The sequence below is a fragment of the Acinonyx jubatus genome, chromosome B2 (genome assembly GCF_027475565.1).
Source record: "Acinonyx jubatus isolate Ajub_Pintada_27869175 chromosome B2, VMU_Ajub_asm_v1.0, whole genome shotgun sequence".
NCBI lineage: Eukaryota > Metazoa > Chordata > Mammalia > Carnivora > Felidae > Acinonyx > Acinonyx jubatus.
Genome location: NC_069385.1, coordinates 116,687,510 through 116,703,329, shown reverse-complemented (window position 1 = coordinate 116,703,329; position 15,820 = coordinate 116,687,510). Strand labels below are relative to the sequence as shown.

General features: G+C 42.0%; 1 protein-coding gene across 1 annotated transcript in view; it reads left to right on the top strand.

Moving 5' to 3' along the window:
- Positions 1-706: 706 nt before the first annotated feature.
- Positions 707-15,820, top strand: part of BLTP3A (bridge-like lipid transfer protein family member 3A) — a 70,356-nt gene continuing 55,242 nt past the window's right edge. Inside the window, exon 1 of the mRNA XM_027057942.2 lies at positions 707-1,012. Within this exon, the coding sequence (XP_026913743.2) occupies positions 969-1,012 (44 nt within the window). The 5' untranslated portion in view covers positions 707-968. The remainder of the gene's footprint in view (positions 1,013-15,820) is intronic.

Below are 15,820 nucleotides of genomic sequence, written 5' to 3'. Positions count from 1 at the left end.
AGTCCAGAAAACTGCCATCTTTTCATCTTTGCCACCGGTTCTACAGATGTCCCCCAGCATATGGGTTACACTTTTAAATGCATGAACGAAATAGAGTGGAAATAGCAACTAGATTGAGAGGAAGAACACTTGGGTTCTAGTCCTGAGTCTCACTAAGTAGTTGTGGCTGTGGGCAAGCTTTTTCAACTATTTTCCTGGGCTTCAGTTCCTTACGTGTTGGGTAAACATTTGCCTATTGGTTAGCCAGGGAGAGATTAAGAGGAGCACCAAGATAGACGGTGACACGGCGCCCCCTTCTCAGTTCTTTAGCACAAAGCAGCAGACCGCGGTGGTTCTAAGGGTCCGTGACGTTCTTGAGACTATTTGTCACTCCTCAGTCCGATTCCTGGAGTGGCGTTAGTTGGTGCTCAACCAATAAAGAATGACCGTATGAAGGAAGTGAACGAGAAATGGGCCAGGGGCTGCGCAATTATCTGGCGAATTCCTGCCAAAAATCACAAACATGCCGTCTTTTCCCTTATGTTTCAAAGCAATTGCCGGAGTGTGAACCTTGTATAGTTCGGAGGCGAAACCTTTCAGCGGCTGACCGCAGGGCAGAAAGAGAGAGAGTACGGAGTTAGCTCTCCCACCCGTCGCTGCGCGTGCGCGCGCTCGCCCCGCCCCTCACCACGCGCCAGCCCCGCCCCTCGTCACGCGCGCCCCTCTCGCCGCGCGCGCCTCCGGCCGCTGCGAGCCGGGCTAGCAGCGCGCGGTCTTCGGGTCGCTCCCCGCTGGCTACCGCGGCGCCGCGCGGGTGGGTAGGATCGTGGCGGAGCTCCCGGCGCCGGGGCAGGGGCGGGAGAGCGCCATGGCGGCGGCTGTGGCGGCGGCATCCGGTCCCCGCGCCGCGGCGAGTTGAGGGGCCGCCTCTTCACGACTGAGGAGGCCACAGCTGCCCGCCTGCCTTCCACGCGGGCCGCGGCTCCGGCATGGCCGGGATCATTAAGAAGCAGATCCTGAAGCACCTGTCCCGGTGAGAGCGCCAGCGCCGGCCCCCAGCCGTCCCGGGGCCCTTTCTAACCCCCTTCGACCCTCCTCCCGTACCCCCTGCTTCGGGCCGGTCTCCCTCTCTTCAGCCCGAGCCGGGACTCCGTGGCGGCCCTCGCCTCAACTCGAGCTGGACAGCCTCCGGCCCGCTCCGCTGGCCCCGACCGTTGTCACCACTCTTCTTCCCTCGCCCTGGGCCCTCCAGTGCTGGGCGCTCCTGCCCTGGGGGGCACTCCAGGCTCTCCCCTCCACTCTTGCAGCCGCCGTATCCCTCCTGGCCAGCCGCCCCCGCACTCAGTTCCCACACAGCCGAACAGGTCACCCCGTCCTCGCTTGCACGTCCCCCAGACACTCAGACCGTCCCCTCCGAGGCCCCCAGGGATGCCACCCTTTCCTGTCCGACCCTGCCTTTTCCTCTCCCCTTTGGTTCCTCTGCCCGCCTCCTTACCGGCCCCACCAACCCTTCCACCGCTTCCTCTCTCTCTCCTTCCTGGTACTAGGTCCAGACTAGACCCTTTATCCTCCGGCCTCTTCTAAATAACCGTGACCCCTAGTCCTTCATAATCCATTTTCCGCTCGGATTTCCAACTCCGACACTGGTTTCTTCCTTCCTAGAAGCTCCCAGCTCCTCCACTTCTTTGGCTGACCCTGTTGCATCACCCCTGGAAAGGATATAATCCCTGCACCCGGGGCCATTCCCTTGATCTCTTTTCTCCCTCCTTTGCTTCTCTTCTCATTACACAAACTAAATGGATAAAGGTGATGAGAGTTGGGCATAAAGTTTCAACAACCTTCCCTTTAAGATGTGGAGGATTTTTGACAGCCTGTGAAATGAACTAACAAAGTCCACTTCTTTGCAGCCATTTATTAAGCAATGTTATGTCCCTCAGTAATTTGGGGGGGGGGGGCGGAGGCTGGTGTCCGGCAAAACAGTTTCTAGTAACTGGGTAACTGCTGACTCCTGTGTTACCGTTGTAGGTTGTCAGAACCGGTATGTGCAAAAATTGGAAGCCTTTCACTTAGTTTTCGCTTCTTATTCCAAGGCAGGATTTGGGAATGCCTTAATACTTTTAACCAGCCTTTGTGTCTCAAGGGGAGACTGATTCAAGCCTTGTCCACACTGATCAGTGGTTTTCAGGAGGTGGGATTAGGGGGTGTCGCTAGTCAACAGGGGGCACAGGGGCCTTGGACCAATGTACCTTTCCTGGTCTTTTCACTGGATTGATGAGTGGTATGGTGAGAAGCTTTTGCTGCCGCTGCATCCCCCTTTCTGGCTGATACTCTGGCTTATTTACTGTTCTTTGATTTTAGACTTTAGTAATTAGATTCAGATACATCTGTTAGTTAATCACCATGTTGTAAAAGTAAAAGCGGATTGGAGGCTAGGACTGGAAAGTGCCGTTGGACCCTTTACTCAGATTAGTTTTCTAATATATTATTTTTCAGGTAGCATTCATCTGGGATGTTCCATGAGTTTGGTTGTTCTGTATAAAGATTTAAAAGTGGGACTAATGGGGGCACCTGGCTGGCTCAGTGGATAGAGGATCTGACTCTTGATCTCAGGGTCCTGAGTCACTTAAAAAAAAGGTAGGACTAGGGGCACTGGGTGGTTCAGTCTGTTGAGGGTCCTACTTTGGCTCAGGTCATGATCTCGCCGTTCATGAGTTAGAGCCCCGCCTCCGGCTCTGTGCTGACAGCTCAGAGCCTGGAGCCTGCTTCAAATCCTGTGTCTCCCTCTCTTTCTGCCCCTCCCCCACTGGTGCGTGCGCTCTCTCTCGCTCTAGCTCTCGCTCTCGCTCTCAAAAATAAACATTAAAAAAAAAGGTAGGACTAATGAATGTGAGTGGTACAGAAAATTTAACTAAAGGAAAACTATTCATTTAAATAAACATAGAATCAGAGAATTTTAGGATTTAGAGATGATCTCACCCAACATAGCCTCGTGTTTAAGAGCCCAGGCTCTTTCTGGTTTACTTTCTTCAACTGTAAAATGAAGACAATAATTGTATCTAACTCAAAGGGTTATTGTGAGGGTTACATGAATAAATATATGTAGACTTAGCACAGTGCCTAGCACATAGTAAGTGCTCAGTTAAACATGGGCTGTAGTTATTTTGGGGGCCATGACTTGGCTGACAATTTGATATAAGCCATAGACTTCTCCAGAAAAATACACATATGCAAACAGGTGATTTTTATATAAATTCTGGGGGAGAGTTATTAACCCTCAAAGCACATGCCTGAATCTTTCAAGGCATCCTGGAACTAGGTGAATAACCCCTGACTAGTTAGTTTCACTCTCCTCATTTTATGGCTGAGAAAACTAAAGCCCAGAGAGGATAAGCAACTTGCCCAAGCTGCAATGGAAGGTAAAGTAATGGAATAGAATCCAGCTTAGTGCACACATATTCTGTGTACTCTCTATGAATATAAAGTTTTTAAAGAAAAAATTTAATACTATACACTGACTTATTCAGTGGATCCTTGGAGATGAACAAAGTATCTCTTTTAGATGAGGTAGGAGTAGGTATGACAGACATTGGGAGAAATTTCTGGGTTCCTCAGTGTTGTGCGGTTGATAGGGAAGAGGAAGAGAAGGTTATTTGGGTCTGCAATATCAGGGCTCCAGGAAAAGGTGGTAGGACATGGATCTATTTGAGGGACAGATCAGACTCCTTGGGCCTTTGGCCTAATCATGTATGACATTTGTGTCTTTGTATGGTCTCTACGATACCTGCAGAGGCTGGCCTGCCTGGAGGGAAGCCACAGCTTCTGTGGCTTGCCATATCTCATGGAGAAAGAGAAGAGAAGGTATACTGAGTTACCTCAGTATGTTAAATAAATATTTGTAGGTGTTTAATAATTACTTGTGGATGATGACAGTGCCACTTGACCTGGAGGAGAGTGTCTTAACAGCAGGAAGGATATTTCAGTGACTCTCTCTCATGTTTAATTTTGGTCATGAAGTATAAGATATTAAAGTGTTTTGTTAGAATGCATCCTTCTTATCAGTAGAGTATTTTGGTAAACAAGATTTGAGAGAAGTGGTCATCAAGATGTTTTTGTTAAGTGCCAGCTCTAGGCCTGGCCCTGATCTGGTCACTGGGGATTCAGCAGGGAAGAAATGTAAATATCTTTTAAGGGCTTTAACCTATGGTTTGGATGACTGCTGTGTAATACAAATAGTTTCAATGTGCAGTATTCATTTAAATTGACCCAGGAGGAGACCTTTACTTAGAAACAAAAGTAATCATTAAAAAAAATCCAAAATTGATTTTTCACTAAATTATTTTTGTTTTAGCTCACCTTAGCTAATGTCCTTTTGTAAGAAACGTGATTGATTGTCAAGTAAGTCAAGGGACTGTGGCTCGTGGAAAGAGCATGGGACTCTGGAGCCAGAGAAGCCTGATTCACCTTCCAGCTCTGCCCTTTTGAATGGGTCAGCCTTTCTGAGCCTTAGTTTTCTTATCTGTGAAAGATGAGAATAATGAAGAATACTAAGTACCTAGCACATTGTTTTGAAGATTGGGGATAAAGTATTTATTATAGGGCCCAGCATATAAGTAGGGTTTAATAAAGAGTAGCTATTATAACATGACCAGAGAAGTTAGGAATACCTCCGTAGTATGGGTGACAGCAACCCATTTGAGTGGCTCTTTTAGAAACCTACCAGAAGTCTTAATTATTTACTCTAAATAGCTGCAAGAAATGTGACCCCGAGTGACGGAGAGACAGCTGATAGGCATGATAAGTATTTTAAAAACAAGTATTAATGAAATCCAGAGGCATACAGGATTTCAGAGTCCTCTTGGAGAATAAGAGACCCTACTGTGAGCTCAGCCCTCTTAGTTTGTGATCAGTGCCTCCCCTTGTTATTACTGATCATCCTGAGGAGATCATTGTGGCCAACCCCCAGTGGACAGTGGGGAGCTGCAGGCTCAGAGAAACTGACTGCTGGCCCAGGGTCTGTTTAGGTGAAGATTTATAGGAGTAGTTTTAACTTCCAGGTCATGCCCCTTTTTACTAAACTTTACTTATTATTGCCTTCATTTCCTAAATAATTATTTTGTTCATTTTCTTTTCTTTTTCGCATGTGCACAGAGCAAGTGGGAAAGGGGCAGAGGGTGAGTGACAGAATCTTAAGCAGGCTCCACACCCAGTGTGGAGCCCGATACATGGCTGAGACAAAAGTACTCACGATGAGTGGGACGCCTGGGTGGCTCAGTCGGTTAAGCCTCTGCCTTCGGCTCAGGTCATGATCTCACAGTTCGTGAGATTGAGCCCCACGTCGGGTTCTGTGCTAACAGCTCAGAGCCTGGAGCCTGCTTCAGATTCTGTGTCTCCCTTTCTCTCTGCCCCTCCCCCACTCATATTCTGTCTGTCTCTCTGTCTCTCAAAAATAAACATTAAAAAAAAAATTAAAAAGTAATCATGACTGTGAGATCATGACCTGAGCCCAAATCAGGAGTCAGACACTTAACTAACTGAGCCAGTCAGGTGCCCTGTGCATTTTCTAGTAATAGTCAAATCTTATATGTCTTTGTTTCCCTTCTTCATTTTCTTGTGTTGCTTCAGAATAAAGCATTTTTTTTTTTACTTAGCAAATACTTAATGATAATAACCAACTGTATAAATAAGCACTTTACAAGTCTTATGATGATGTAATTCTCAGACTAACCCTATGTGGTAGTTATTAGGCCTATTTTATAGATGAAGAAATGAGGCACAGGGAGGTTAAGGAACTTGCCCAAAATCATAACTAGTAAGAGATGGAACTGAGATTCAAATGTAGGCATTCTGATTCTCTTTACTGTTAGGCTACTATAAGCTTCCCATCTTCTGAATATTTCAAATTGAGTATACTCTTGTCATCAGCATCCATATGAAGAAACAATATTACCAGCACCTAAGAAGCCTCCTTGTGTCTTCTGTCATTATCTCTACCAAAGAGTAACCACTGTCCTGATTTCTAACAATATAGATTCTACCTGTTTTTGTATTTTATATAAATGGTATCATATAATATATATGCTTCTATGTCTGATTTCTTTAGCTCAATGTTATTTTGTGAGATTAATCAAATTGTAGACTCTGCATTTTCATTGCTGTGTGGCATTCTATTATGTGAATATACCTCAATTTATTGATATGTTTTACTATTGATGGACATTTGGTTAGCTTCCCAGTTTGGGCTATAATGAACAGTGCTGGTAGAAACATTCTAGTATCTGTCTTTTGGTGAGCAAATGTACACATATCTATTGGGTATATGCATAAGAGTGGAATTTCTGGGTTGTGGGATATGCATATGATAAATTTTAATAGATGTTTTTAAACAGTTTTTCAAAGTGGCTGTATCAATTTCCATTTCCACTGGAAGTGTTTGAGAGTTCTGGATGGTCTGCACCTTTGCCAACACTTGGTATTTTTCGTCTTTTTCATTTTAGCCATTTTGGTGGATATGTTTTGAAATTTTTTTTTTTTTTACACTTCATTGTGGTAAACCAGATGGCTACTTTATATTTGCCTCTGTTTAGTTTTTAAATTCTGATCTATTTGTAAATTTTAGTCACAAGCAAATGTCAGAACATCGAAAACATAAGATCTTTTTGGAGAAATGTTCAAATTAGGCAGGTTAAATAAAAATAATTAGGGTAATTTATAACTACCACCCCATAAAATTTCTTACTTGGAACGGTGTCTTGTGTCTTAAAATGTAGCATTTAAAAGTAATAAAAATTTCAAAGCCATACGGTTGTATGTATCTGACACACAATAGCTTAATGTATGGTTCACAAATCATGAAATTACCTGCTTTGAAAAATTGATTGAGATGCACGTGAGTGTAGCAGAAAGAACCAGGAGTTTGGATTCCAGAAAGTGGCCGCACATTTTGACTCTACTGCTTGTAAGCTGTGTGTTCAGCAAGTCTTTCAGCTTCTTGAAGCTCAGTTTCCTTATCTGTGAGGAGACAGTAATGCACAGTGTGGTTTTGAGGATTAGAAGTAATTTATAAAAATGCCTGGTCCTGAAAAAGTATTCAATAAATAGTGACTATTACTATTTATCTAGAAGTTGAGCAATCTCAAGAGAGATTGCTATTAGTTTCTTTATTTTCTTTCTTTCTTTTTTTTTTTTTTTTTTTAAGTTTATTTGAGAGAGCATGCAAGTAGGACAGGGGCAGAGAGAGAGAAAGAGAGACTATCCCAGGCAGTCAGTTCAGAGCTTAGCTAACACTGTCATTTCAGAGACTAGCTCGGGGCTTGAATCCACAAACCATGAGATCTTGACCTGATCCGAAATCAAGAGTCAGATGCTTGACTGACTGAGCCCAACATCTTTAAGGTTGTGCCTAATATATCTAAGGGATTAGACATTTGGGGGGCACCTGGGTGGCTCAGTTGGTTAAACGTCCAGCTTCAGATGCTCTTTGTATCAGTGCTTAAGGAGAAGAGAGAACAGGGGCTATTCCTGTCTATCGCTTTTTGGTTTTGTTGTTGTTGTTGTTGTTTTTAATATCAAGGCATACTACGAAAAAGAAACTTTGACCTCAGCATGGATGAAATAGCAGAAATATATACATGGAGTTGGGTCCAGTGAATTTACTTATACATAATCTAAGAACATAGCACAATCATATATTGTATTCTTAGAGTGAAAAAAATCAGAGGTCATTTAGCTCTCACCTAATATAGAACCTGGTTGGATAATAAATCTGTAAGTATGGCTTTAATCATTGAAAGAAAAAAAAGATTCTTTTCATCACAGCTCAATTCTCTACACACACTGGAGTGTGTCTTCCTTGATGGCAGGGATAGTGGTCCATTGTCTGCCTTGAAAACCAGAGAGTTTGAAGATGCTTTGAGTGGGTGCAGAAGATGTGTGGAATGGGAATGCATGGCTAGAATTCCGGGAACCTTAAACTTGGGGAGTAGGGATAGTGGTGGGAGGAGACAAGGGGTCAAGGAAATCCAGTATTGTTAAGAGACCTTTTATCATTGTGTGATGAGGCAAGTACTTGCTACTGATGTTGACTTATTAGTATCAGATACTGTAGAACATTTTCCAGTATTTATAAGCAGTAGAATCAATCAGTATCTATATAGTAAAGCAGAAAACAAGTATAAAATATTATAGGTTAGAATTTAGGTAAAGGGTATGTAGTTTGTACCTTCTTGCTACGAAAATAAGAACTAGATGTATCATAAATATTTGTTGGATTGACATTGTTTTATGTGCCTACAGCAATGATCATTTTACATATATACTTAATCTGTATAGTCCATTGGTCATGTGTAGCTTGGATGTTAGCCCATTGTTTAAGAAAATTAGAACGGTGGTGCATCTAGGTGTCTCAGTCAGTTAAGTATTTGACTCTTGGTTTTGGTTCAGGTCATGATCTCACAGTTTGTGAGTTTGAGCCCTGCATTGAGCTCCGTGCTGTCAGTGTGGAGCCTGCTTGGGATTCTCTCTCTATTCTCTCTCTGGCCCTCCCTGCTTGTGCACTCTGTCTCTTCTTTATAGTTAAATAAATAAATAAACTTTAAAAAAAGAGGGGTGCCTGGGTGGCTCAGTCAGTTAAGCGTCCGACTTTGGCTCAGGTCATGATCTTGCGGTTCATGGTTCGAGCCCCACATTGGGCTCTGTGCTGACAGCTCTGAGCCTGGAGCCTGCTTTGGATTCTGTGTCTCCCTCTCTCTCTGCCCCTCCCCCACTCATGCTCTGTCTTCCTCTCAAAAATAAATGAACATTAAAAAAATTTTAAAAAATTGGAACATTGATGGTGAGAGGTTAGTATATGTAAGTCTCTGACTTATGGAATGATATATTCTCAAATTTTATTTCTAAGTTTGGAATTGGGAGTGTGTAGTTTAGTAGAAATACTGTATTGAGTGTTGAATAGGTTCTCAGGTTAGCCCACAAAACCCATAGTGGGTTAACTACATATAAACTCAGTAGATGGGAGTTTTGGGTCTTGGTTGTTAAGGAACCATTTGAAGGAGGAGTGGGGATGAAATAGAAGAAAAAAGTTTTTTCTCTCCCAATCCTTGGAGTAAAATCTTTTAGGTCATTGAGATCGCAGCAAGGACTTTTTATGGTTGTGATTTAGGAGTGTGACCAGCATTTAGCGGGCTAGAGATGCTGAGATCATGCAGAATAATGTCACACAAAGAAGCATTGTCCTTTGTCCTTTTGAATTTTGAGTATTTGTTAGACTTTACATAGGTGAGTTGCCCGTTTATATAAACATAGAGTCTAACTCTGTTGTAATAAACACAAAATATTGTACGACTTTAAACTACAGTGAATATTCTAGATTGCACCTACCATGGGGGGAGATTTTTTTTTTTTTTATGTTTATTCACTTTTGAGAGAAAAAGAGAGACACACCATGAGCTGGGGAGGGGCAGAGAGAGAGGGAGACACAGAATCCGAAGCAGGCTCCAGGCTCTGTGCACAGAGCCTGATGCAGGACTCAAACTCACGAACCGTGAGATCATGACCTGAGCCAAAGTCGGATGCTTAACAGACTGAGCCACCCAGGTACTCCGGGAAGATTGTTTCAAACTTTACCAAGTGTTTGTCATTATTTTAGAAAATGTTGTCACTCTTGGCAGTGCCACTCATGGAATTGAGTCTCGGGGTTGAGAATCGCTAACTTAGACTAAATTCTGAAACAGCTGAAGTTTGCTCTTGATACGCTCTCTCTTCTCTTGATGTCTCTTTCTCACCTCCTCATGCACCCCATTGCTCTAATTCTGCCCTCAGCCCTCCACTACCATACTGCCCTCCCAAGCCTGCATGCCTTCCTCCTCTCACTTTCGCACCAAAATTCCCAGTTCTTTAGGATATGTGATTTCAGCTAAGTCAGGGGTGAATGTAGAGAACATATTTTGGAGAAGGAATGCTACTCTAATTAGACCAATTCTCATTCAGAAAATGTCCCACAGGGTCAGCTTCCCTAACTTCCTCTTACTTTCATAGCTTTTGAATCCACAAATACTCTTAAAAGTTCCCAATTTGTTTTTTATTTTCCAAAAATGGTTTCCATGGCAGTGGGGGAGGAGCAGGGGTCTGGGCAGCTGTTTGTGGCATGTGTGTGTCTTTGGAGAGTTGGAGAGTTCTAAAATCTAGAAAATCCAGAAAAGGATAGGCTAAGTTCATTGATGCTGAGTGCCTCCAGCTCTGTGGTCTAGTGCTTTCCCAGGCAGAGCTGAAAACATGCATTTCTCTTTTCTTAGATAAATCTGTTTTCCTTTTCTTCTCCTCTTTCCTTCTTTCTCTCTCTCTTTGAAATCTGTGTGTTTTTTAAATTCATGTTAAAGAAAGGGCTGCAGTTCAGGAATACAGTTCATTTGAGAAAATGTCTTAACAGAGGTTGATTTCTCTCATTGAGAAAATGTCTTAACAGAGGCAATGTATTTTTCCTGAACCTCAGCAGAGTCCTTACTCTCTCCCTTCCTTTCAGATGGAGCTGACTTGTGGCTCCTTAGTCCTCTGAGCCCATAAACCTCTGAGAGGTTCTTCAGTTTCTTTGAGGAAGATTTGCTGCAAGATAGTTGGATGGTCAGGTGCGGGTGGTGGTTCACTCTTTCTCAGATACAGAGCTAGCCTTCACCTCTAATCCCAGGCCCTGGGCTGCCTTTGAGGACTCTGTTTCTGAGACCATTTATCCATTAATTCTATCAGGAAACTTGTACTGACCACCTGAATTGTGTGCCAAGCACCAGCAACTCCAAAAACAGTGAGACAGGCATCCCTTTCAAGGACTCAACTGCCTCCAGTAAAAAACAGGCCTGTAAACAATAAGCTCAGCAAGGCATTAAGAAGTTATCTGTGGAGCCTGAGGGGCACAGATAGTCAGGGGCAGAGAGGTGATGCCAGGCAGAGGGAGCTGCATGAGCAGTGGTACTGAACTGAGAAACAGTAGGGTGCCTTTAAGAGACTGCATATGGTTCTGTGTCCCTGGAATGTAGGGTTTGAGGGTGGAACATAGATCGAGATGATACTGGGAAGATAGAGGCTAGATCATAGATGTCTGTATACTACACCAACACATCTAGGTAGGGCTCAGCTTATTCTGTATTGCCATTGATCCAGGTCTGAGGCAACAAACTTCTCCAGACCTTTACACCTCTGTTGACTTTGTTAAAAGTCAGAGAGATGGCATAGTGTAGTTGAGGCTGCAAGTTCTTGAGCCATACTGCTTGATTTTGAATCCTAGCTTGCTGTGATCTTGGGCAAGTTACTTAACCTTTCTATACTTCAGTTCTCTCTTCTGTCAAATAGAGATAATCGTTGTCCTTTATATCATGGGGTCATTGACAGAAATCAATTAATTAAAACAGAGTGCTTATTAGGACAGTGCCTGGAAGAAAGTAAGCAATTATTAAATGTTAGCTATTATTTTAAAAATAATTTTTATCTCAGAGAAATATCCTTCTTTTTCATTTTTCCTGATATATATTTTTTTATTCTAAAGGCTTCTAGACAGAGCTTATATTTAAATTTTTAAAAAATTTTTAAGTAGGCTTCAGGCCCAGTATAGGGCTTGAATTTAAAACCGTGAGATTATGACCGTGAGATCAACACCTGAGCTGAGATTAAGAGTCAGTCACTTGGGACACCTGGGTGGCTCAGTTGATTAAGTATCTGACACTGGGTTTCAGCTTCAGGTCATCATCTCATGGTTCATGAGTTGGAACCCCTCGCTGGGCTCCACCCTGACAATGAGGAGCCTGCTTGGGATTCTGTCTCTCCCTCTCTCTCTGCCCCTCTCCCACTCCCTTCCCCCCCCCTCAATAAATAAATAATCTTAAAATTAAAAAGGAAAAAGTCACTTAACTGACTGAGCCACCCAGGTGCCCCTTTTAGACACAGCTTTTAGAATATACTTATTTTTCTCTCTCTCCTTTTAAAAAACCTTGTACTTTCTACTTGTCTCTAATGGGAAGGGTGTGCCTTCTACCTTAACTTCACAGATAAGTTTATTTCCATGTTTACATATGACACTCTTAAACCTGGTTTAACATGTCCAGTTAATCAGAGTATTATAGTTGGCTTACAGTGTGTGATAGAATGTGGTTGCATTGTTGGATATACCCTTTATTAGTTCATTCCATCTCTTTGGCAATTATCATTTATTTGCTTTGTATTATAATCAATAAAAATTAATTGAGCATTCTTGTCCTAGACTTTGTGCCAGACACAGATGGAAATGACGCAATGTTAGCTCTAGAGGAACACATAGTCCTTAGGGTTAGAGACCTTTGTTTTTGTTGTTGTTTTAAAAATTTTTTAATGTTTATTTTTGAGAGAGAGAGAGAGAAAAAAAAATGTGAATGGGGGAGGGGCAGAGAGAGGGAGACAGAATCTGAAGCTGGCTCTGTACTGTCGGCACAAAGCTTGATGTGGGGCTCAAACCCCTGAACCGTGAGACCATGACCTGGGCTGAAGTCAGACACTCAACCCACTGAACCACGCAGGTGCCTGCCCTAAGACATTTTTTTTTTAAATGTTTTGTTTTTGAGAGAGAGAGAGAGAGAGAGAGAGAGAGAGAAAGCACCAGTGGGGAGGGGCAGAGAGAGAGAGAAAGAGAGAGAGAGAATCCTGGGCAGGCTGCAGGCTCCAAGCTGGCAGCACAGAGCCCAACACAGGACTGAAACCCATGAATTGCAAGATCATGACCTGAGCTGAAGTCGGACACCCAACAGACTGAGCCACCCAGGTGCCCCCAAGACCTTTGTTTTTATTTTAAGCTCTTCTTTGTTTCCTCCACAGCTACTTATTTGGTTTGAACCAATTTATACTAGTCAGTGAATATGCTATCTTAGGTATTTGTTCGTTGAATGATCTCTGTGGGGGAAACTACTCAGAGGTTTGCCAGGGCTTTTCTTTCACCATCAGATGTGAAACATAGCTCATTTTGAGCAATTTGTGCTTTTTAAAGTAAACATACATGTTAGCCAAAATTATGGCCAATTCTGCTAAAAAATTAAGGACAGCCTTGTGTATGGAATCTTTTTTCCTCAGTTTCCTCCTTGAGTGGTTTTCAAAACTCAGATAATTTATGTGCCACACTTCTCTAAATAATTGTTTGAGGCTATACCATGGAGAAATCTCTGTTCACATTTCAGTAGTGAATAACCAACAATATCTGTTAGTAGAATAGGCCTCTTCTGAGCATTAGCAATGGGCAGTTTCACTTTGGCTAATCCAAGAGCCTGTGTGTAAGTCTTAAAATTAGAAATATAATATTCAGATTTCATTAATTCTAAGACTTGGGACATGAGGTGTAATATCTTCAAGACTGGTATAGGGGAAAGAATCTGGGACCTAATCACTATGGGAACTGAATGGTTAAAGAATTGAAAGGGAAGAGGGCAGCTGTTTCTGAGTTACAGTTGATGAGGAGCCCCCACTATCTTAGTTCTAAATCTAGAATGACCAATAAAAGGTTATGTAGAAAAGACATTGGTAAGAAATTGCAGCCATAATTCCAGGTGGTACTCAAATACATTAACAGTCAGTAAGATGAGGAGGAGTCCATATGTAACATGCCTTACATGCCTGGATCCTTGCTAGTGGGCCACATTGCAAGTATTCAGTTCTAGAAGAAGACTGGTTTGGGTCACCTGCTGGCTCAGTCAGTAGAGTATGCAACTCTTGATCTCGGGGTTGTGAGTTCGAGCCTCAAGTTGGGTGTAGAGATTACTTTAAAAAAATAAAACCTTTAAAGAATAAGAAGAAGATGAAGAAGGCTGGCTCAAACCAGACAGGGTATTAGGGCTTCAGCTAAAGAGGCTAGGTTTTAGCAAGGCTTCCAGCTTAGGGAAGGGAATTAGAATGTTCATCAGGGCAACTGTTGAGCATTAAGGAAAGAGAACTCTCCAGAACCTCCAGAATATTAACTGGTCTAGTATTGGGATAGGAAGGTAGGGTAAATGGGAGGGCTTCAGTTCATTGACTACATAGCTACCATGGATGTTCAGAATTTTGTATAATTGGTTACAATTATTGAGAGTGTAAATCAATATCATGTCTATGGGGGGAAATTTGTCAGTATCTGTCAAAATGTAAAATGTATAATTCCACTTTTATGAATTCATCCTATAGAAGGAATCAAACAAGTGAGAAAAACCTATAAGGCTATTTAATGAGAGTAATGTAAAAGAGTAATCAATAGGGACTTATTAAATAAATCATAATGCTCCATACAGAAGTGTTGCTTGTGGGTAGTCTCCGATTATTAAAAAGAAATTTGACAGTATAAAATGCCTAAGATATATTGTTCATTGAAAATAAAAGCAAGTTTTAGAAGAGTATATATGGGATAGTTCTATTTTATACATCTATCTATCTTACAGCCATAATTCCAGGTGGTACTCAAATATGTTAACAGTCAATTAGATGAGGAGTCCATATGTAACATGCCTGGATCCTTGCTAGTGGGCCAGATTGCAAGTATTCAGTCCTAGAAGACTGACTTGGGTCACCTGGTGAGCTCAGTCAGTGTGTGTGTGTGTGTGTGTGTGTGTGTGTGTGTGTGTGTGTGTATGTGTATTAGAAACTTATTTTTTCCTTTTATACATTTTCCTTTTTTCTTTATATTTTTTATATTTCAATTTTTTATGATAAGCAATCACTAAGAGGATGATTTATCTATTACCATTTATCACACTGTTTTGAGAGGGCACATTTGTGCACATCTGGTCATATGTGTTTTCGGTAACTCAAATCATGGTTGCCTTTTGGGGAGGATATAATACCAATGAGATCTAGTATAAAAGGTTTCTTCTAATGCTATAGCAGTATCTTATGTTGACTTAGCTTTTTCTCAGATAACAATTATGAACTCTGGACAGTATATTAAAAAAAACCACACAACTATTTAAACACATTGGAGAGTGACCAAATCAGGCAGAAATTGACAGAAAATTTGAAAGATGGGAACTGTACTGGGTAGGTTTCTCATAAATCTTTTTTGCCTGAGGATACTCCCCAGTTTGCATGGTGGGCGGTGGCTAGAACTCAAGCAAAAATCTATGGTTTTACTAGCTTGGGGAGTCAGAGAATAGAGTTCAGGACTATAAGAGGGGCTGGGAAATGAGGGGAGAAATCTCAAAAAGGAGAGAGTAACAGAAGAGGGAGCTGTACAGTCTGCTTTTAAATTCTGTCCAAATCCTTGATATGCATGGGGAAAGGTTTCATGAAGCCTAGAAAAGGCAATAGTTAGCTGAAAGAATTGAGCTGAGATTTAGCTGCTGCCTCTTATGGGGGTGACAGAGTTTGGAGTATGAATCTAGACAAGTGAATTTCCCACTAGAACAAAATTCACTCTTCAGAGGAAGATTGACAGGATTTAGAATCTCAATAATGTTCAGTATACAGTAATAAATGACTAGATGTGCAATGAAGGAAAATGTGACTCGTTGAGAATAGCAGTCAATAGAAATTGACCCCAAGATGACTCAGATGTTGAAATTATCAGACAAGGACATTAAACAAACTTGGTAATAATAAGTGAACAGATGGAGAATCTCAGCAGAGAAGTGGGAACTATAAAAAGAACTAAATGTAAAATCTAGAACTTAAAAGTACAATACCTGAAATGAAAAATTAATTGGATATGCTTAACAGCAGATTGGAGATGGCTAAAGAAAGGGTCGGTGAACTTGAAAATAGACAGGAATTATCCACTCTGAAGAAAAGAGAAAAAAGATTGAAAAACGAAAACAGCCTCAGGGACTGTGAGACAATATTAATATGTTTGTATTTGGAGTCCTAGAAGGCA